Raw genomic sequence first — 24,624 nt, forward strand, 5'->3', positions numbered from 1 at the left:
TCAATGTCACCTGTCATATTTCCAAATCTGTAAAATACTCATAATCATGCTCTTAATGGTCTTCATTTCTGGTAATCCCTGGCAATGCTCTATTCCGCAGATAATACACTTTAATCGATGTTTATAAACTCAACCAGAAAGAAAGACCATTTGAGTTTATTTTTATTTTAAAGAGCGGAGAGCGAGAGGAACGCAATGACTCGAAGTCTAAAGCATCTCTTCACACGTTGTACCATCTTTGCTTTATGGACAAAACGTTTCGCCTAGCAAAATGTGAAAAAGTGTCTTGTTGACTTATTCTTGATTGTCCCACTCCAGCCATAATTGGCCCCTTCCCCTCTCCCTTTCGCGGATTTTTCATCACATCTTGTCGTAGTCGTCTTATGGTGAAGACTGAAGAACAGTGCGGTGAACGTGTTGTGACTTGTGTCTGCGTGCGAGAGGGAGTTTGTGAAATGGAGATTCTGCACTCGCCGCGTGTTTAGTGTAAAGAAAGTGCATCAAAATGCAGTTTCCTCTCTGGTAGGACTGGATGTCTATTAAAGAGGTAACCTAACCATTACTTTTCTGCTTTTGTGCGACAGTCTGCTTCCTTCGATCTAAAGATCGACAGATCGTGACCCTTTTCAGGTTACAGAAGAAAATTAGATTCATTACCTAATAGAAAGAAAAAAAAAAGTACATTTCGAACACAATCTCTCTAGTTTTTGCCACGTTTTTTGCCATTCTGGAAGTTATCATATGGTTCCTGACTAGTTCGGACATCTCGAATCCTTATCGTTATGAGATTATTTCAAGTAAGGTCCAGTTATTATACACCCGAAGTACTGCAACAATATCGGTTTTTAATTCTCTGTGTTTTCCAAAGATCGGGCTAGACTTTTTTCACACTGCTGCAGTCAATTTAACGATTATTGACAAATATTTTATTAGAAAATTGTTATCTTTGACGAAATTGTGAAACATGTGTGAAGAAGGTCATTGGCTTCTGATTTGCTTTCCGTCATTGTTATTTTCATGAACATTTTCAAAACAGTATTAAATTAAGAGTGACTTCAAATTATAGATATTCAGGTTTCAGAAGTTAGGGAAACTTAGTATCGAAACCAATTTTGTCCGCAGTTGAAAATATTTTCTCTTGTGTTTATACAGCTGTTGATTCTACAAGTTTGCTTGTTTTGATTATAGGCCTCAGGCTTTTTAGTTCAAGCGCAGTTTTTTCAGGTTAAATTTAAAGATCGAGAATAATTCAAGGTCTTTTTAAAATAAACTTTTGATGAATAATAAATCATTTGTTTCCTTGGGGTTATTACTTTTTCAGGCCTCGGACTCGCTACACTATTTTACAATTTTTTTAGCGATGACACTAGTTGGCTAAAAATCAATCATTTTTATTTTATATTTTTCTTGATTTCAAAAAACTTTTAGCTTTAATAGTTGAATTTTTAAATTAAAAAAGATCAGTTTTTAACCAAAAGTGGGACAGATAAATTTTCATTCAGAAAAATTAATTTTCAACGAGTTTTCTACACAGTTTAATTTTCTACGAAATTATTGAATTTTCAAGCCAAGTAGACGAATTTTTAACAAAAAAACAAAAAAGTTTCAAATAAAATTATGAATCTTCAGCCAAATAAATTAACTTTCAATTTCTAAACCCAAAAATTTGTTTTCTACCAAAAAAGACAAATTTTTTAGCCGTACATATCCATTTTTCTATTGGGAATGGTGATCTACCATTTCGCCACCTGGTGCCAAAAATTGGAACTAGAAAAAGTAGGTACAATTTTAAAGTTGTACATTAATTTTTGCATAAAATTATTTTTACGATTGTGTAGTAAAGTATAAAACAGTGATTGAATACTAAAAACAACTCTTCATAAAAAAACATGTATATAGCGACAAATTTTATCCAGATTATGCGAAGAATACGAATAATAGACGATTTAGGGTGGTCGTTTTAATTCAAGAAAAATTTAATTCTCGAAAGTCTAAATTGCAGAATCAATCAATATATAATTTAAAGCAATTTTAATCCAGAAACATTAAAAATTGAATGATTACATTTTTTTATAAACTGAGCACTTCTTAAATTAAAAGTTAAATTATTTATATTTTAAATGATTAAAAAATACTTTAAATGCTTCCAAATTTTTGTTTGAAAATCTTGAAACATCTGCATATTGTTTACATTTTTTTTCTTCAATTTTTCTATTATTTTCGAAATTATTTCAGAACTTTTAAACATCTTTTAAAATGAATTCAATTTTTCTGCATTTTTTCTGCCAAATTAAACAAATTTCCTTCAAATCTTCCACATTCATTTTTAAGAATGTTGTAAATCTTTCTAAATCTTTTTGAATAATCACTCAAAAATTATGTTTTCAAAATAAAAATCATTATTCATTTTCATAGGAGATGGTTTTTAATAGCTTGAAGCTATTTAAAATTCTTAAAAATCTTTTTAATTTTTTGTTCGTAATCTGCCAAAATCTATATATATATATATATTTTAAATTAGGCTGTGAGCTATTTACACCGAAATTTAGTTACTAATAGCCGGATTCTGACGGTACACGTAGACACTTTATAATATGTTAACTTCCTTGAATTTTTTTTATAGAATAATATGTGTTCAATTGCTATTTATACATCGAAGTTCAAAAATTTGACTTACAAATGAAGTTTTTTTGAAATAGAACAATTAAAATCTGACGTTAAAAATTTAGTTTTTAATATTTAACTATAATTACCGATTTTAAATAAACAGTAAGATATTTCTAAATATTAAATAATTCTTATTTTTCTTAATTAACAAGTTTCAAATTGAATGGTTTAAAAATTGAATACTTTTGACTAAAATAATATGTAAAATTTAATAAAAGCATTTCATTATGAATATATTATTTTAAGGTTATTTTAAAATTGAAAACAGATTATAAAGTTTCAATCAGGCGTTTAAATTTGTTGAACTAATAAGACTTTTCAATTGAAATAGTTTACTTAATTTTTAATGTTAGAAACTGGAATTGTATTATTCACTTTTTAAATCTTAAAGATCAATTTAATTTGAAAAATCATTATTAATTTATATTCACAGTTGATCAACTAAAAATATTTTTTATACAAAATCTTCCATTTTAAACGCTCCTAATTTTTAATTGCTTAAACCTTTAAAACTGTATTATAAAATTCTTTAAAATAAAATCTACACTTAATAATAAAAATCTAAAATTTAAAATTTGTTAAAGTGGACGATTTTGGAAATGCGCATTTTAAACTGAATGATATCATAATAAACATTTTTATGCGAAAATTAAAATGCATCTTTAAAATCGTACCTATTCTTTCTAGTTTGGATTTTTTTCACCAGATGGTGCATCACAGTTTAACCACTCCCAATAAAACAGTTAAATTTTCAACTCGAGAACGTGAAGATTCTAGAAAAAAAAGTGGATTTTCTATGAATAAGTTGTATTTTTACTAAAAAAACAATTAATTTTCAGTGAAAGGAGCGCATTTTTAACGAAAAAAATACACGATTGTTCAACTAAAATTATAAATCTTGAACCAAAAAAATCAACTTTCATGGAAATAGTTTTTCAACCAAGGAGTTGAATTTTTAACGGAAAATGTCATAGTTGATATTTCAGCAAAAAAGGAATTTAATTAAAAATAAAGAGCAGTTGTTTTTAATCAATAAAAATTAATTTTCAACCAAACAGTTTAATTTTTGACGAAAAAGATGGTTCTCCACCAAAAAGCGAATTTTTAACAAAATATATCATTTTTAAATCAAACAGTTAAATTTTATACCAAATTGTTGAATTTTCGATCCAAAAATATGTATTTTCTGCAAAAAAGTTCAAGTTTCATATCTACCAAGGAGTTTAGTTTTCTATTAAAAAATGCGAATTTTTAACAAAATACAAACATTTCTAATTTAATTTTTAACAAACAAGATTGTTAAAACAAGATTGACTTTCTACGAAAAGAGACAGATTTTTAAACCAAAAATATGAATGTTGAACGAAAAGGTTCAACTTTCAACCAACAATAATTTAAATTTCCTTATTGGGTTCTATTAATTTAGTTTGTATAATGTGAAAAGACAAAAGAAAGGGAGAATAGTGAAGATAAATAAATAATCCAAATAATGAATAATAATTAATAAATTAATAATAAATAGGAATTTTTATCATTTGTAAACTAAACAATAACATTTTACATAAAACTTGAAGTTTATTTTTTATAATTTTAAAATATTAGTAGGTCAGGAAACTGGAAAAGTTGTTTAAAAAATAAAGTTTATTTTCCATTACATATTTTTGGGTTTCAGAATAAAGTGAGTGGTTAAAAGTTGAACTCTTTTGTTAACAATTAATGTTCTTGTTTAAAGATTCATCTCGTTTTGATAATGTAACTACTTTCTCCTAAATCTTTTTTTTTTTAGCTAAAAACGTAACGTTGACGTAGAAAATAGTTTAATTTTTAACAAACAAAAAAAAATCTCAACTAAAATTGGGAATCTTTGATCAGAAAAATTACTTTTCAACCAAGCAGATTAATTTTCTACCAAAAAATAAGAATTTTAAACTAAAAAAGGTCAATTTTGAACCAAAAAGATGAATTTTCAACCAAAAAGATACATTTTTAAACAAGAATATACATTTTTGACAAAATTCCGAATTTTCAGCAAAATAGTTAAGTTTTTAACCAAAGAAATTAATTTTTAACCCAAATGGGAAATCTTTAACCAAAAAAGACGAGTTTTAAACGAAGAAGATTAATTTTTTACCAGAAATTATGTATTTTCAGCAAAATATGTGATTAAATTTTTAAGCAAAATGGTGAATCTTTAATTATTATGTTCTACCACAAATGTTCAATGTTCAGTAAAAAAGGAATTTTCGACAAAATACTTGAATTTTCAACCAAAAGAGATAAATTTTTTCCACCAAAAATGGTAGTCGTATTTTCAGTTGAAAAATTAGTTTTTAACTAAAAAAAAAAAAAAGAATTTTCAAAAAATTATTTTAATTTTTAAGCAAAGAAATTAATTTTCAGCAAAATACATGAATTTTTAACCGACAAAGTAAGAGGTAGATAATTTTTCAGGAAAAATGTAATAAAGATTTTAATTTGAAACCGAAATATGTTGAATTGAACCAAAAAAGATGAATTTTTAAACAATTTTTGAAAAATCCTCGATAAAAAAAAATTATTTTTCAGCCAAGCAGTTGCATTTTAATCAAAAAAGATTAAATTTGTACGACAAAATAGGAATTTTTTTAACCTAAACTACGAATTTTCAAAAAAGAAGGTCGTGTTTTCGAGAAAACAGTTGAATTTTCAAACAAACCAAAAATTGAATTTTGTTTTTAAAAAAATTCTTGAGTTTTAAATTAAATAATAAAATTGCATGTTATTTCCTTAAGATTATAAATTATAAAATTAACTTTTCTGAGGTCAAAAAATCTTATTTAAATAATTGTGTACAATCTCTACAATATTTTAATTATTTTTGAAATAAAAAAATTGCATTTTCAACTTTTTTTTTTTAAAGTACACTTACATTATATTTCAGATTTTGTTATAATCAACTATGAGGCATTTTTTGTTGATTTTATAAACCGTTTTAGAGATGATTAAATTGGGAGTTTATTTTATACCACTGGAACATTTTTAAATATAAACTTTCAGAAAACTCAAGGTCTTATACCTCGCTGAAGTTTGCAACGTTTAAAAAAAAACGAATTTACAAAAAAATTTTTTTGTGCGAGACCTAAAATTTAAAAGTTTCAGATAGGTCTATTTGATGGTAAAAGTAAACCGCAAAAGTTTCAACCCCCTATCTCATCCGGAACACCCTCGTTTTCAACCCCTAACATAACGAAAAACCGGAAAAAATCCTCTAACATCCAGACCTAAAATTTTAGGCTTCCGAATCGTTCTACTTAACGTCCAAAGATGATAAAAAAATTTTAATTCCCCTGTCTCATCCGGAACCCCCTTGTTTTCAACCCCTAATATAATGAAACTGAAAAAAATGCTACAAAGTCCCCTAACTTAAAGATCTGAAATTTTATGCTTTAGAATGGTTTCACCCGATGTGCGAAGACAACAAAAAAAGTTTCATTACCCTATCTCATCCGGAACACCCCGTTTTCAACCCCCCAAAATATTGAAAATTCGAAAAAAAAAATCCAACAAATTCCCGAAAATCCAGGCCTAAAATTTTATGCTTCAGAATGGTTCCATCTGATGTCCAAAGACACTAAAAAAAGTTTCAACCCCCTATCTCATCCGGAACACCCTCGTTTTCAACCTCCAAAATATTGAAAAATCGAACAAAAAATCCAAAAAATTCCCTAACATCCAGACTTAAAATTTTAGGCTTCCGAATCGTTCTACTTAACGTCCAAAGATGATAAAAAAAAGTTTAATTCCCCTATTTCATCCGGAACACCCCGTTTTCAACCCCCAAAATATTGAAAAATCGAACAAAAATTCCAACTGATTCCCTAAAATCCAGACTTTTTTTAGTGTCTTTCGATATCAGATGGAACCATTCTACAGCATAAAATTTTAGGTCTGGATTTTAGGGAATTATTTGGAATTTTTTTTCGATTTTTCAATATTTTGGGGGTTGAAAACATGGTATTCCGGACGAAATAGGGGAATGAAACTTTTTTTAGTGTCTTTAAACATCAAATGGAACTATTCTGATGTATAACATTTTAGATCTGGATTTTAGGGAATTTAAAAAAAAAATTTCGATTTTTCAATATTTTAGGGGTTGAAAACGGGGTGTTCCGGATGAGATAGGCTAATGAAACTTTTTTCAGTGTCTTTGGATATCAGATGGAACCATTCTGAAGCATAAAATTTGAGGTCTGGATTTTAGGGAATTTTTTGTCGATTTTTCAATATTTTGGGGGGTTGAAAACGGGGTGTTCCGGATGAGATAGGGTAATGAAACTTTTTTTAGTGTCTTCGGACATCGGGTGAAACCATTCTAAAGCATAAAATTTCAGGTCTTTAAGTTGGGGGACTTTGTAGCATTTTTTCAGTTTCATTATATTAGGGGTAGAAAACGAGGGGGTTCCGGATGAGACAGGGGAATGAAACTTTTTTTATCATCTTTGGACGTTAAGTAGAACGATTCGGAAGCCTAAAATTTTAGGTCTGGATGTTAGAGGATTTTTCCCGATTTTTCGCTATGTTAGGGGTTGAAAACGAGGGTGTTCCGGATGAGATAGGGGGTTGAAACTTTTGCGGGTAACTTTTATCATCAAATAGACCTATCTGAATCTTTTAAATTTTAGGTCTCGCACAAAAAAATTTTTTTGTAAATTCGATTTTTTTAAAACGTTGCAAACTTCAGCGAGGTAGGTCTTTTTGAATAAACTTGACATTAAAACTGAATTCTTGTTGAAGGAATTCTTGCTGAATTCTTGTTTTTGAAGGAATAATATCATTTAGTAAGAAATCTTATCTTATTTAAATTAATTCGTTTCTTCGCGAATTTTATGAAGACTTTAATTTAATTAATTAACTTTATTCTTATCTTATTTTGTTGAAAGTAATAAACACGCTATTGATAGTAGCAATTTAAACACATCAGAAAAATATTCGATGTTCAGATTGTAAATAATTGAGAATTTACAACCGCTGCTATGAAACATAGTAATTTAAGATTGTTTGAGAATGTTGACGCAAACTTTTTCTATAGTTTAACATTGTTATGTAATACATTAAAAATTAATCTATGTTTAAATTGGAAAAATTTCCTTTACCCAATAAGAAAGAGAACGAATATTGCATAAAAGAAATTTAAATTTTTTTTATTTTTCGTAGCATCATCAATTGCGCGCGTCTTATTTTTTTATTTGATAACGAAAATAATTTTTAATGCAAAATAAACATTTTTTATAACTATTTATGTTTTAGGAGTTTTTTAACATTTAATTTCGAGCTAAAATTAGATTCTGTCATTCATGAGGAAATACGGTAAGATTTTTTAACCTTTCGGATGTGCAAAAGTTTGAAATTTACTTCAATACTTTCTTAAAATTAATTTTTCTAATTAAAATATCATTTTAAATGTTCCCAAATATTCAAAAGTCTACATTTTGTTAAAAAAATGGAATTATTTTCAAATCTTTTATTCCCAACATCTTTGAAAAATTAAAAAAAAGTGCCTTCAAATCTTCCAGATTTTTTGTTGATAATTATAGAAATGTTGAATTTAATATTTAAAAATACTTTAAAAAGACAATTTTTTGAAATCTATTTTAATTTTCTCTTAAAATTTATTTTTTTTTAAATGATTTGAAATTTTTCTCGGAATATTAAGACGTTTTTTTTATTCTTTTAAAATCTTACAAAATCTTCAAAAATGTAAATTATTTTTAAAAAATTTGAAATTTTCAAAATTTAAATTATTTCTTAATCTTTTCAAAACTTCTACACCTTCTTTATATCTTTTAAAAGTATTCAAATTTTTCCTAACATTTCAAAGAAATGCTGCAAAAACTTCCGAAAATTCTAAAAATCTTTTCAAACTGTTCGAATTTTTCCTACATTTTTTACAAAACTCTGAAAAATTAAAGAAAATAACCCAAAAATCTTCCATTTTTTTACAATTTTGGAAATGTTTAAAATTAAATTCTTTTAAAGTTTGAAATTATTTTTGAATCCTTGAAAATTTTCTAAATATCTCTTAAGTCTCTTAATTCAATTGAATTTTTTCTCAATTTTTGAATTGTTTCAAAATTTCTAAATATCTTTTAACTTAATCGAATTTTTTAGCAGAAAATTCATTTCATTGGTTGAAAATTTAGTTTTTAGTTGTATGTATATTTTTTTTTAACAGAAAATTAAGATTCTTACTTCAAAATTAATCTATTTTGTTGAAAACTGTAATATTCTGTTTAAAATTCAACTATTTGTTTCTAAATTTACGTATTTGGTTAAAAACTCATTTTTTGTTCGAAAATTTTTTATTTGGTTAAAAAATAATGTTTTCAACTGCAATTTAAACTATTTCATTATTGTGAAAAATTGAAAATTCATGTATTTGATTGAAATTTCCTTTCTTTGGTAAAAAATTAAGATTCTTTCTTTAAAATAGTCTTTTTGGCAGAAAACTGAACTATTACGTTGAAAATTCAACTTATGGGTTCGAAATTTTTGTTCTGTAAAAAATTAATTTATAAGTTAACTCTTTTTGTAGAAAATTCGTATTTTTGTTTAAATTCAACTGATTTTTATTTAAAAAATGTTTTTGATTGCAAAAAATCTGCATTTTGAAAAATTCAAGAATTTGGTTAAAAAGTCATTTTTTCGTTGTTGAAAATGTATCTTTTTTTATTATAAAATTAATCTGTTTGGTAGAAAATTGAACTGTTTTGTTTGAAATTCTCTTTAGTCTATATGGTTAAAAAATTAATTTTTTAACTTAAAATTTGATTTTTGCATTCTTAGTGAATATTTTTCCTTCTGAATTGAAAATTAATGTATTTTGTTGAAAATTTTTTGTCGTAAAATATTAAGATTATTCTGTGAGAATTCATCTTTTGGTTTGATTACGAACGTAGTTTGTTGAAAATTTAACTACTATTTAGTTCAATTTTTGGTTGAATTCAACTATTTTTGATTAAAATTGAAAATCTCTTTTGGTTAAAATTTAATCTACTTTGTAGAAAATTTGATAATTTGTTTAAAAGTAACTTTTTTGGTTTACAATTTAGCATTTTAATTGAAATTTTTTTTTAAATTGAAATTTTTTTTGAAAAATCGTTGTTTCATGGTTGAAATTTTTTACATATTTTTTAAACTGAAAATTTAATAATTTGTTGAAAATTTGTTTCCTTTTTGGTTAAACATGAATGTTTTTAACTCAGGGCAGCCGCTTTACCGAGAAACCGGGTATTTTTTGAAACCGGAAATGATAGTGAATTTTTTTTACCGGGAATTTTACATTTTTAATTTAAAGAATTTTAAAATGCTTTCTTAAAGACTTGAACAAACAAAATATAAAAGCCTTTGATGTTGAAAATTTGGAATAAAATAACATTTTTATTTAATGAATAAATCAATTTTTTTTAATTTATCTGTACTTCAAGTAATAAAAAGTGAACAAAAACAAATGTGAACATGTGACTGAAAGTTTATAAACTATTATCAACTTAAAAATAACCTCATAATAATATATTCATAATTAAAGGATTTTATTAAATTTAAAATATTGTTTCAGTCTAAAATATTCCATTTTTAACCTATTCAATTTGAAATTTTTATTTAAAAAAAGATTAATTATTGAATATTTAGCAATATTTGAATTTTTATTTACGACAAGTAAATTGAAACCAAATATTTAAAAGGAAAGAATCTTTATTTGAATTGTTTGACATAGAAAGCCTAGAATCTTTAAATTTCTAAGAGCCTTTAAACTTTGAACATTACAATTTTCATTGTTGTATTTGGAAAATGCTTAATTTGTAAGTGAAAATTTAAAATTTTGATGTATAATTTACAAATGAACATTTGTAGAAAAAATTTGAGTAATTTTAACAAGATACTTAGGAGTTTTAAAAAGATAAAAAATTATCATGCAAATTTTAAAAAGTTTCCTTAAAATCTTCTAGAATCTATTTTCCTAGGAATCTTAAGAAAATGTTTTTTTTCTTTTGAAGCCTTTCACAATTTTTCATTTCAAATTTACATTAATTTGGAATCTTTTCAAAATTATTTCAAAATATTTCAAAAATTTGCAGAATTTTCTGAAAATTGTAGAAAAAATTCAATTCATTTTGATAGATACTTAGAAGTTCAGAAAAAAATTCAAAATAATTTTAAATTTTAAGCAAATTTAAAACAACTTCTAAATTTCTCAAGATTTCGAAATAAAATTGTGAAGTTTTCCAAGGATGTTCAAATTATTTAAGAAGAAAATAATTGAATTTCTAATTTAAGAAGTGTTCAGTTAAAATTCGTTCAATTTTTCAATATTTCATGTTTCTAGCTTAAAATTCCTTAAAATTATATAATTTTGAAAATTTTAAAGTTCATTGATTTATTTTTTTAATTTAGATTCCATTTTTTTTAAATTCATTGATCATTAAAAAATGTTTGCGAACCGGGAATTTATTTCTTCGATTAAAACGGCCACTCTCAAAATTCAACTCCTTTTTTAATGAAAATTTGTCTGATTTAAAAATTAATAAAATTAAACCAATTAATTCTAAATAAACAAAAAATAATGCGAATTTTTAGCTAAATTAATGTTTTTTCCATTTAAAAAATGAACTGTTAAGAAAGTAGTTAAGATAATGATAACGTGGATTTATATTTTTTATATTGAAAAATGTTAGTACCTTCAATTTTATACGCGTTAATTATTGAGCATTTAAATATAACATTTTTAAATTAAAAACTTTTAAATTTTAATTTAAAAAGTTTAACAGTTCCACTTTGAGTAGAAGAACCGGGAAATGACCGGGAATTTATTTCGTCGATTAAAACGGCCACCCTGATTGTTGAAATATCAGTGACTACATTTTTCGTTCAGAATTCATCATTTTTTTATAAAATGCAACTGCTTGGTTAAAAATTCAAGAATTTTTTTTAAAAAATCATCCTTTTTGGTTGAAAAATAAACTTTTTCTTCATAGAAAAATTACTTTTTGATTAAAATTCATATTGTGATGTTGAAGCGTCAACTGAAATATTTTTTTAAATTCAACTATTTTGAACTATTTTAAAAATGTGTTTTTTAATTTAAAATTTCATCAACATATTTTAATAAAAATTGCATCTTTCTTTAATAAAAATGCAACTGTTTGGTTAAAAATTCAACATTTTTGTCAAGAAGTCACCCTTTAACGGTTGAAAATGTAACGCTTTTGTTGAAAATTAAACCATTTTGTTGCAAATTTACTTCTTGTTTAAAATTTTAATCATCTATTTTAGCAAAAACTTAATCTTTAACTGCACATTCAACTATTCCATTTGTGATGGTAGAGTTATCTTCTTGATTGATAGTTTATATATTTAATGAAAATTCAACTATTAGTTAAAAAATTCATCCATTAATGCAGAGTAATCCGTCTCTGCTGATCCGCATTTTTAGAAGCTGTTTCCACCTAAATTTATTCCTAATTTAATCTCCTGATTTTGCCTAGCTTTAATGGCAATCAATCCCTGATTTCAGGAGTGCTAGAACGCGAAGCAAGATGGCTGAACAGAAGCACTCTCCGTCAGACTTTGAGCGCATGTCACTGGACCAAATCATCGAGGTTGTGACAGCGGATTTGGAGAGTTCTGCTGGTCACTATGTTCAGTTTGGAGTTCCCTCCCAGCAGTCAACGTCCCACAACTGGGGCGATTACAATCCCAATCGAGTCCAGCGTTACATGTCAGGACAAACTCTCCCCAACACATCCAATATTCAATCCGTAAATCCGATGCCAGCTCCGGTCTATATGCATCCAGAAGTGCCGACCTACGAACCTCCAATACCGGATCCGATTTACTTTCCACCCCAGACGGTGAACCACCTCGGCATCAACGAGAACAACGACCTGGTGGGAACAATAGACGTCGGTGGTGGTAACTTCATCAATGTCATTTACGGAAATGCATCTCAAATCATGGCCGAGCAGTGCCAGTTGAATGGCTTGAATTCCTACAGCAATCAGAGCCTGATAGATCGCGAGTACGGCCTCTTCGGGAGCCAGCAGATGACCGTATCACCAAATTTATCCACTCAGAACTCAAACAGCAAACAGCTGATTGACAATCTCGTGGGTAATTGGGTGCCAAATCAATCCGGGACTTACAGTCCTTTCGGAGGTTCTCCAAACGTCACTCCTGTTCCTCAGTCCACTCCCGAGGTCAAGGATTCTGACGAGCTGCCTCGAGCTCTGCCGGATGGACAGCAGAAGAAGCCGCGAATGGTCGCCGAGGTGAAGCCCATGAGACCATCCTATTCCGACGTATTGGCCAAGTCTGTGCCGACTCCCTCGTCGCCTCAAACTGCTCCGTCCATCAAGCCGAAGCAGGAAGGCTCCGCGAAGAAGCTCGTCAGCAAGAAGAGCAAAACGAAGCCGGCTGTTTTGAAACGGCAGAATTCTTCAGGCAGCGATGATCATAATTCGCCGAAGGTGCAAGCCCCGAAGAAGATTCTGGAGAAGAATAACTCGAATTTGCCGAGGAGATGGGTCTCGCTTGACAATCTCGGCTCGCCCACCGACTCCGAGCTGAACGCGTTCGACAGATCCGACAATTTCGAGAAGAAGCGTCCGCTGAAGTCCTCCTCGTCGTCGTCCTCGTCGTCGAAGAAGGGCGAGAAGAGCGAGACGCTGAACAACTCGAAGATCCAGAATGGCAATACGAAAGTGCCGGGAAATGTTCAGAAGAGGCCGATTCAGATCAACAATAATCTGAATACTATCAACAGTTTTAGTCAAACTGTCTCCGCGGATAAGATCGAGAAGAATCAGCAGGCGAATAATAAAGTTGGCAAGGACGAGAAGAAGGCGACGAAGGAGAAAGGGGCGAAGCGCTTCCAGTCGGAAAAGGCACAGCAGATCAGAAAGGGTCAGAGGAGTCGAAAGAGGGAGAATCGGGAGTCGGCGGTCAAAGATTTTTATCGAAGTTTGAACAAGCATGTGTTACGATGGAGCAAAATAGCTCTCAAGATCTTCTACTGGTTGCTGCACTTGATATCCGATGTCGGCACTATGAGTGCAAATCTTGTTGTTCAATTGTAAGTAATTTTATTTCGAGGATTATACTTTTTTTTTTTAATGATGTCACTAATTTGAAGAGAAGGAGGCTGATCTAGTCAAAGTTTGGCGAAAATTCAAATTGGATTGAAGAAAAACTGATTCTTTTTTTTTTTTTTTATAGAAATTAATAGTGAAATTGTTTAGTTTGTTCATCAAAGAAAAGTAAAGGTGTGGGTTATTTAGTTTGAGAAGAAAATGTTGTATTTAAAGTACTAGTCAGTTTTTCTTGTGCAGTTCTAAATTTAGCAAATATTGCATTATTGTTTACTGAATGGTTTTAAAAATTAGTTTTCAATATTTGTTTATTTATTTTTTAAGAATAAGTTAAAGCATTAAACAAATTTCAACGAAATAGTTAAATTTCAAACTGAAAAAATGAATTTTCAATTAAAATTATAAATTTTTAACGAAGTAGTTTAACTTTCAAATGAGAAGTATTATTTTTAAACAAAAAAGATGAATTTTTAATAAAAAAAAATGAAATAGTTGATATTTTAACCAAAAAAGATTTTAATTTTTAGTCAAAAATCGTTGAGTGCATGAATTTTCATACAAACACTACGAATTTTCAAAATAAGATATTTTAGTCAATAAAAGATTTAAAATATACCCCAAACTATTCAATTTTCAAGTCAAAAAGACTAATTTTCTACCAAAAAAAATCATTTTTTCAATCAAATAGAACAATTTTCAATTAAAGAAGTGAGTCTTTAAGCAAATAAATTAATTACTAATAATAAAGTATTTGAGTTTTTGAATAAAATAGATGAATTCTCAACGAAAAGTGTAATAGTTGAAAGATTTTTATTTCGAATAAAAAAAAAAACAGTCAGATTTAACAAAAAAAACCCGAATTTTCAACAAGATAGTTTAATTTTAAACTGAAAAAAATGAATTTCCAACTAAAATTATGAAAGTTGAACTTTCAAATAAATAGTTTAATTTTCGAACAAAAAAGATAAATTTTAAATAATAAATGAATTTTTAAACAAATAATACGAATTTTTAACAAATCTGACCATTTTTCTTAAAAACTGTCGAATTTTCAACAAATTAAGATGTTTTAGTCAATAAAGATTTTAAAAAATAAACCAAATTATTCAATTTTCAAGTCAAGAAGACTGATTTTCTACCAAAAAAAAATCATTTTTTCAATCAAATAGAACAATTTTCAATGAAAGAAAATCTTTAAGCAACAAAATTAATTGCTGTTAATAAAGTATTTGAGTTTTTGAATAAAAAAGATGAATTATCAACGAAAAGTGTAATAGTTGATATAGGAACCGAAAAATATTTTTATTACAAATTTTTTTTTTCAAAACAGTTAGATTCAACAAAACATCCGAATTTTCAACAAAATAGTTTAATTTTAAATTGGAAAAAAGGAATTTTCAACTACAATTAAGAATCTTCGATTAAAAAATTTTTTTAAACAAATTATTCTAACTTTCAAATAAGTAGTTTAATTTTCGAACAAAAAAGATAAATTTTCAACAAGAAATGAATTTTCAAACAAAAAATATGAATTTTCAACAAAAAAAGATGTTTTAGTCAATAATTATTTAAAAAATCAACCAAATTATTCAATTTTCAAGTCAAAAAGACTGATTTTCTACCAAAAAAAAATCATTTTTTCAATCAAATAGAACAATTTTCAATGAAAGAAAATCTTTAAGCAACAAAATTAATTGCTGTTAATAAAGTATTTGAGTTTTTGAATAAAAAAGATGAATGATCAACGAAAAGTGTAATAGTTGATATAGGAACCGAAAAATATTTTTATTACAAATTTTTTTTTTTTCAAAACAGTTATATTCAACAAAACATCCGAATTTTCAACAAAATAGTTTAATTTTAAATTAGAAAAAAGGAATTTTCAACTACAATTAAGAATCTTCGATTAAAAAATTTTTTTAAACAAATTAGTCTAACTTTCAAATAAATAGTTTAATTTTCGAACAAAAAAGATAAATTTTCAACAAGAAATGAATTTTCAAACAAAAAATATGAATTTTCAACAAAAAAAGATGTTTTTAGTCAATAAAAATTTAAAAAATCAACCAAATTATTCAATTTTCAAGTCAAAAAGACTGATTTTCTACCAAAAAAAAATCATTTTTTCAATCAAATAGAACAATTTTCAATGAAAGAAAATCTTTAAGCAACAAAATTAATTGCTGTTAATAAAGTATTTGAGTTTTTGAATAAAAAAGATGAATTATCAACGAAAAGTGTAATTGCTGATATAGGAACCAAAAAGGATTTTTAATTTGAATAAAAAAGGGTTAAATTCAACAAAAAACCCAAATTTCTAACAAAATAGCTTAATCCACAACAAAAACTGATTAATTTTCAAGAAAAAAGTTACATTTTTAACTCAAAAAGATTAAATGTTTACAAATAGAGATGCATTTTTAAAACAAAGGACGAAATTTGAACAAAAAAGTTGAATTTCCAACGCAGACAGACTTTTCAGTCAATAATAACAAAAAATTTGCAATCAAATTTTTGAATTTTTAAGTCAAAAGACTAATTTTCTACAAAGAAGAGTTAAATTTTTAACCCAAAAATACGTATTTTCAACAAAAAAGTGCATGTTCAAGCAAATAGTTGATTTTTAATCAAACCGATCGATTTTTTACCATAATTGTTGTATTTCGACAAAATAATTGAATTTTCAACCAATGATACCCAAAAAGACATTTTCTCAACAAATTACATGAATTTTGAATAAAACCGTTACATTTTCAAAAAAATGGTGAAATTTTCAACGAAAGAGATAAATGTTTAGAAAAAAATGATTTATTAACATAGTTGATTTTTTAAGCCGAAAAGATGAATAAAAAAATGAAATTTTCAACCCAAAAGTATGAATTTTCAATTAGAAAAAGCATTTGGTTGAAATATTAACTATTCAACACTTTTGATAAAAATGTGTCTTTTTGGTTTGAAAATTTGAGAATAATAAATAAAAAACTTATAAGTTCAAATTTTTAATTGTTTTATTACATTTTTAAAAGATTCTATTTTGAACAAATTATCAGGACGGAATTGAATTAATGAACTGACTATTTGGTTGAAAATTTAATTATTTTATTGAAAATGCAACTATTTTGTTAAAAAGTCGAATTTTTAATAAAAAATGCAACTACTGTGTCGAAAGTTCAGCTACTTTGTTAAAAAATAAATTTTTTCGATTAAAGAAGTTAATTTTTTGTTTTTGAAACTTCATCTCTGGCTGAAATTTTCATTTTTAGATAATTAATTAATTTTCTTGATTTAAAAATCATCTTTTGGGTTGTATATAAAACTCTATTAAAAATGTATTTTTTTGAAGATTCTTTATTTTAGGTGAAAATTCATGTCCGGTTGAGAATTAATTTTTTTTAACTGAAAGTATAACTTCTATTTTAGGTGAAAAATTTATAAATTTAATTGAAAAATTGATTTTTTCTTGTTGAAAATTCGCCTTAATTAATAATTAATCTTCAGGGTTAAAAATGTATCCTTTTTGGTTAAATATGCAGGTATTTGATTGAAAGTTGAACTATTTTGTTACAACCTTTTAAATTGAAAATTCAACTATTTGGTTGAAAATTGATTTTTTCTAGTTGAAAGTCCAACTATTTGGTTAAAAATTATTTTTTTTTGTTGACAATTCATTTTTTATAGTAAAAAATTAAACTTCTTGCTTTAAAATTAATTTTTGGTTACATATACAAATGTTTGGTTATTAATTAATATTTTTTGGTTGAGAATTTAACTATTTTGTTACATTTTTTTTCGAGAATTAATTTCTTAAACTGACTATATAATTATTCCAATTTTTATTAAAAATGTATTTTAAAATTTTATATTTCTTATTTAAAATTTACATTTTAAATAGAGAATTCCACTATTTGGTTGAAAATTCATGTATTCTGTTGTAAATTAATTTTTCTTGGTAAAAAATTAAACTTCTTGGTTTAAAATTAATTTCTTTGGTTACATATACAAATGTTTGGTTTTTAATTAATATTTTTTGGTTGAGAATTTAATTTTTTTTGTCTCAGACAATGTTCTAAGCAATTCTGTCTGTGTGTGTCACACTTTTTTGTCAACAGGATAACTTGAAAACGATTGCAGAAAATTTCATGAAATTTGAAGGACTTATTTTCAACACTAAGATCTTGAAACTGACCGAAGAATTTGTAAAAATATTTATTCATTTTTTAGCTTTTTATAATATTTAAAAAATCGGTTTTTTATAGTAAAACTTTTTTTCATTAACATAATTCAAAGTTGATGCAAGAGTATAAAAGATTCTTCGATTCGAGGCGAATCAATTTATTTATAATATTAATAAATTTCAATAGAGAATATGGAAGTTATCGTCATTTATATTATATTTAAAATCGATTTTTATGGTGGCAATTTTTTCATCCTCATTATTTAAAGTTGACGCGATAATAGAAAAGATGTGTTGATTCGACACGAATCGATTGACCTATATAATATTGATACATTTGATTGAAATGTAAGAAAGCTATACGAATGCATAATATTTGAAAATAGTGTTTTTTATAGTAAAACTTTTTTTCATTAACATAATTTAAAATTGTTGCAAGAACGGACAAAGATTCCTTGATTCGAGACGAATCGATTGACCTATAATATTAACATACTTTATTGAAGAGTAAGGAAGTTATGCTCATTTATAATATTTGAAAACATCTCTTTTGAACAAAAAAAAAACTTTTTTTATGAGTTACAGCTCAAAAATTACAGTTTCAAATATAAAATTTGATTTGTCCGATTTGTCTTTGCATTTTAAAAATTTTCTAATTTTAAATCGATCAAAATAAAAACTTTAGTTAGTGATCATTTAAATTGAAAATAGAACCGTTTCGTTGAAAAGTCAACTTTTTGGCTGGAATTCAACTGTTTTTAATTCAAATAATTTTTTTTATTCAAGTATGAAATAATTACATGGTTCGTTGTAAATTCAGCTTTTTTTTTTATTTAAGATTCACGATTTAAATTGAAAATTCAACTGTTTCGTAGAAAAATAATTTTTTTTTCTTGGATTCAAATGGTGAATTGTACCTATGAATAAAAAAGTATAACTATGAATCAATATCCCAATAACTTAAATTGTTATCATTTTTCTTGCTTTATTTTAATTTTTTATTCTAGAGATTGAAATTTTGAACCCCAAAAAAATATACATAAAAAAAACCGTTAATTATTAATCTAATACTTCAATTTTCTAACAAGCTGTTGAATTTCAAAATAAAAAAGATGAATTTTATACCAAAAAGATGAATTATCATTGAAATATAGGAAAGTTTATATTTCAACCAAAAAATGTTTGAATTATAAATTAAAAACAGTCGAATTTATGAAAAAATTAATTTTTAACAAAAATGTTAATTTGCCAAAACAAGAGTTTTCTACAAACAGGTTATATTTTTAACTCTAAAATATAAATTTTCAACAAAAAAGTTAATTGACAACCAAACAGTCGACTTTTCAAGTAAAATGATGTACTTGTTATAAAGTAGTAGCATTTTTTCCCGAGTATTTTAACTTTTGAGCAAAAAAAGTAAATTCTTATCAAATAATATAATAGTTAATATTTCAACCACAAAAGATTTTAATAAAAAATTGAAAGCAGTTCAATTAATTTAAAAAAAAATAAATTTTAAATAAAATTGTTAAAGACTTAACATAAACAGATTAATTTTCAACCAAACAGTTGCATTTCTACTATTTTTTAAATAATTAATTGAATTGATATCTTTTTCAATTATGATATCATTCAGTTTATAATGCGTAATTCAAAAATGTTTTACCTGACAAACTCTCTATTTTAGATTTTTATTTTTAAGCTTATATTTTTAATTTAAAGAATTTTAACGTACTTTAAGTATTAAAAACCGATCAATAATTGATTTGATAAAGCGATTTTGAATCCTTTAAAAGATAAAGAATTTCCAGAGTCTTTTATTAAATTAAAAATATTGTTTCAGTCTAAGTTATTCAATTTTTAACCCGTTTAATAAAAAAAAATTTTATGAAGAAAAAGGATAATTATTTAATATTTAGAAATATTTGACTTGTAATTCAAGAAGACTAAATTGAAGCTAAATATTTAAAAGTAAACAATTTGATACTTAATTGTTTGACATACAAAGCTTTAAATTGTTAAAATTTCGAAAAAAATTTAACATTTTAACTTCACAATTTGTATTGTTCTACTTAATAAAATGTTTAATTTGTAAGCGAAATTGTTGATTTTTTATTTATAAATAATAATTGAACACGTATTATTTGTACAAAAATTTGAGTAATTTTAAGATATATTCAGAATTTTTGAAAAGATTCAAAATTAATTTAAAACATAAAATGATATCAAGTAATTTAAACGAAGTTTGTGAACAAAATTTTCAGAACCTCTAAACATATTTTAAACTGAATAAAATTTAGTCTACAATTTTTAGAAAATCTTAAAAATTAAAAAAATTTAATTCTTCTTGGGTCGTTTTTAATAATATTGGAATTCTCATGAAATCTTTTTGAATATTCTGTTAAAATAATTTTTCAAAATGAAGAATTATTTTTTATTAACCTAGGAATTTTAAGAAAATGTTTTTATTCGTTTGGAGCCTTTCACAATTCTTAAAAAGCTTCTAAATTTTTTGTAAACTGCAAAAATCTACATTTTGTTTTAAATTATAATTGTTTTAAATTATTGTTTTTAATTGTTTCTAAAAATAAGAAGTGTTCAATTGTTATTTAGAAATCAAAATTTTAAGGACATTTTTTTTAATTTGTAGGATTTTCTAAAATTTGTAGGACAAATTCAATTAATTTTTAAAGTTATTGAGAAGTTTTGAAAAAATTTCAAAAATAAAGCTAAATCTGAAAAAATTTTAAACTACTTCTAGATTTCTCAAGATTTTGAAACACAATTTTTAAGTTTTTCAAGGATGCTTAAACTATTTAAAATGAAAATAATTTAAATTCTAATTTAAGAACTTTTAAGTTGAAAAAAAATTAATTTTAAAATATTTAATGGCCTAAAATAACTAAATAATATAATTTTGACAATTTTTAAAGTTAATTGATTGATTCTTTAATTTAGAGTATTGAAAATTTTAACGTTGATTTATATTTTTGGAACTTAATATAAATCTTTGAACTCTATAATTTATGAATGTTAAAAACTCTTAATTTTGAATTTAATTTCTGAATTTAAAAACTTTTAAACTTCAATTTTAAAAGTTAAAAATTCAAGAGTTCCACTTGAAATGTTTTAGTTTGTTGTTTTTTATTTTTTTATTACTTATACTTTTACTGTTTAACTTTATATTTCGATTTTTAAAATTTTATTGATCGGGAAAAATATTTGCAAACCGGGAAAAGTGGTAAAAAAAATAGGAATAAATAAAGCATGGCCAAAAAAAGACTTTTTTTTTAATATCTGCCCTACAAATTGTTCCTTTTGGTGCCAAAATGTCCCCTGAATATTGTCATTATTTACAAAAAAATATATATATTTAGGGATCTCTCGAGTCCATTTTTGCACAAAATTTCGTTTTTAATTTCCACTAATAATTTATAATTTTACTTCAGTACATATGCTTTTCATCGTTTTTCTAATCTAAAGTAAAAAACAAACCATTACAGTGGAAACTAAAACAACATAAGAAATTTTTTGCAAATCATGGGCTTAAGAGATATCTAAATTTTGTTTTTAATTAAAAATAAATTCGATTTCAACATTTTTTTAAATGTTATTTTCAGTTGTTAACTGTTTTAATGACTACATCATTTAGTTTACAACGCTTAATTAAAAATCGGTTACTTTACAATTTTTCGATTTTATGTCGTCATTTTTAAACGTAAATTTTTAATTGAAAGGATTTAAAAATAAAAGAATATAAATTAATTAATGGTTTTAAAAACTAAACTATAATTGGAGTTTTAAAAATTGTACAATAATTATTTTACGATATGATTCTACATCGGTTTTAAATTAAACAATTTGCAGACTGACGTTGAAAATTTAACTTATTCAATACGAAAGCCTTAATAATTAAGCAAATTAAAATGTCTGATTCAAACTTTATAAACTAATTTTAATGTGAAAATAACGTAAAATTAATATATTCATTAATTAAACGATTTTATTTTATTTAAAATCCTGTTCAAATATTGTTTCAGTCGAAAATATTTAACTTTTAACCCATTCAGTTCGAAAATTTTTAATTAAAAAAATGTCTGAATAAGCAATTATATATCAAATATTTAAAAGTGCATAATTTGAAACTGAATCGTTTGAAATAGAAAGTCTTAAATGGTAAACATGTCAGAGTGCAAAATTTAAACTTTTAACGTTACAATTGTTATTGTAACTTTAAGCAACAATTGAAAACTATCAATTTGAAAGGACCAAAATTGAAAAATAATAAAATTAATTTTGGTATTTCATTTTTTTCCAATTGCAAAGGTGAACTTTTTAGGTTTACATTTTTATTGTGTAGAAACATGTGAATTATTGTATTTTAAACATTTTTATCAACCTTGAAATAAAATTCCAATTTTTGTTAAATTGGCAGTACACTTTATATTTGTAAAGTTTATAGTGAGTTGGAAGAGATACAGTTATTTTTTTAATTGGAAGAGGCCATTTTTTTATTTTCGTTTTTTTTGTCTAAATTAGAAGAAGATAATTAAAAAATATAGAAAATTCGAATTTTTGTTAAATTGGCAGTGCATTTTATATTTGTAAAGTATTTATTGAGTTAAAGGAGATACAGTTTTTTTAAATTGGAAGGGGCCATTTTTTTATTTTTAAGATTTTTATTGTGTTTGAAAAAAGAATTTTTTATTTTCGTTTTTTTTTCTAAATTAGAAGAGGATAATTAAAAAATATATACTTTTATTGAGTCGCAGGAGAGGAAGTGCTGATTTTCGATTTTTTCTGAATTTAAAAGAGAGATTTTTTTATTGTTATGGTTGTTATATAACTGGAAGAAAGGTAATATCTTTGCTGTATTTTGAAAGATATCGTTTTTTAATTGATCCAGCTATTATAACAGTAAAGACGTTTTTTCATTATTAGGATTGATCGTATTTATTTATTTTGTGTTCCGCAATAAATTTAAAAGATATTAATTTATTTATGAATAAAAATACAAATTAGATTTTTTATCTTTTATACTGGACCGACTCACTGAATTTATCAGTAAGGCTATGTGAATCAGTCTTAACTTATATACATTTCAATTGATCTAGATTCATTGCAATCTATATTTTCCAAAGAAACTTTTTTTTTATAAAGTTTTTATTGTGAGTTGGACATGTTTCATTTCTTCATATTTTTATTAATGCGAGTTAAAATTTAGGATAGCTCGGATTCATATTTTTTTAAACTAGAGATCTTTTAACAATTCAATTTATCAAAGTGTGAAGGTTTAAGTTTTACAGTTTAATTGTACTTAATTGAAAATTTTCAATTGAAAAGTGTTAAGAGCTTCTTTTTTATATGTGTCAATTATTGAGTTTGAATAAAAAATTTCGAAATTAAAATTTGTTTAAACTTGAATTTAAATTTCACTAGTTACGAACATTTTTGTACTACAAACACACGGGCATTTTAGTAGTCTTTTAGAATTCTCGTAAATCCCGTTTGCAGATAAAATTCTTACTTTTGACGATATTTTTTACAAAACTTGTTATTGAACATTATCACTTTTTCACACTCACCATTTTCAAACAGTAAATGAGACTTTTTCTAAACGTGAATACTAATTTTTGCTCGCTCAAGTTTATAGCAGTACCCCTATTATCCCCAAATTCTTGCATTTTATTTTAATAGATAGATAAATCTACCATCCATCCACATCTTATAACTAATCCGCTCGCTCCTATAACCTAACTTTCCTCGCTGCACCTCGCCTCGCAAGCATTTCGCTCTTTTGTCCCCACGCCTCGCATTACCAGCCTCTGTCTCCGCGGCTAACACCAAATACTTAACTACTATTTACAACATTCACATTTTTCTTACATCTACTTCCTCTCCTATTTACAATCTTTCCCTCTACATACCTCTTTCTCCTTCCTTCTCTTCTTCTCTATCTTACCCTACACCCCCTTCACCCATGCGACTGCCCTTTTGTCACCCCTTTCATGCAACAATACCTCCATGCTTATCCCCCTCCTTTCCACCTCTTCACATTTTCTCCAACCAATGCTCCAATTTTGCATCCCCCTACCCGCACAATTCACACATTCTCTTCTCTCTAGAAAGCCAGAACCTATTATACTTCTCCATGCACTCGCACCTCATTCTCGCTATAAGTTCCTGACTTCCTTGCTCTCCTTTCTTACACAAATATTGCGTTCTCTCCTTTCGCATAATCTACATATAGTTTCCGTTATACCTTGACTCTCTTATTCTCTCCTCTCCTTCTGCCCTCTCTTTTTCCATGCCATTCTTTTGAACCAACTCATATACCTTCCTTCCTTCCTCGTGCATTCTTCTAACTTTATCCATTTGCAATCCATTCGTTCTAAAATACCTTTCCCTGTCCACCTCCATCTTTGCACCACTATGTCTGTTCTCCTTCTCCCACCAACACTCCCTAACCAATTTACTTCCCCCCTCTTCCAAAAATTTCTCCTCATATTTACACGCTCGACTCCCTGTTATAATCCCTAAACTCGTTCTTGCTGCCTCCCTCCTGACAATATAGTTCGGCGTATTCCTTGCCAACCCCAGTATCCACTTTACATACCTCTCCTGTATCCTATTTATCTCCTCACTTCCCTTCCAACCCCA

General features: G+C 26.0%; 1 protein-coding gene across 1 annotated transcript in view; it reads left to right on the forward strand.

The window, feature by feature from the left end:
- Positions 1 to 24,624, forward strand: part of LOC117175922 — a 48,206-nt gene continuing 23,582 nt past the window's right edge. The window contains exons 1-2 of the mRNA XM_033365770.1: positions 1 to 547; positions 12,218 to 13,774. Coding sequence (XP_033221661.1) covers positions 12,240 to 13,774 — 1,535 coding nt within the window. The 5' untranslated portion in view covers positions 1 to 547; positions 12,218 to 12,239. The remainder of the gene's footprint in view (positions 548 to 12,217; positions 13,775 to 24,624) is intronic.

The sequence above is a fragment of the Belonocnema kinseyi genome, chromosome 7 (genome assembly GCF_010883055.1).
Source record: "Belonocnema kinseyi isolate 2016_QV_RU_SX_M_011 chromosome 7, B_treatae_v1, whole genome shotgun sequence".
In the NCBI taxonomy this organism is placed as follows: Eukaryota; Metazoa; Arthropoda; class Insecta; order Hymenoptera; family Cynipidae; genus Belonocnema; species Belonocnema kinseyi.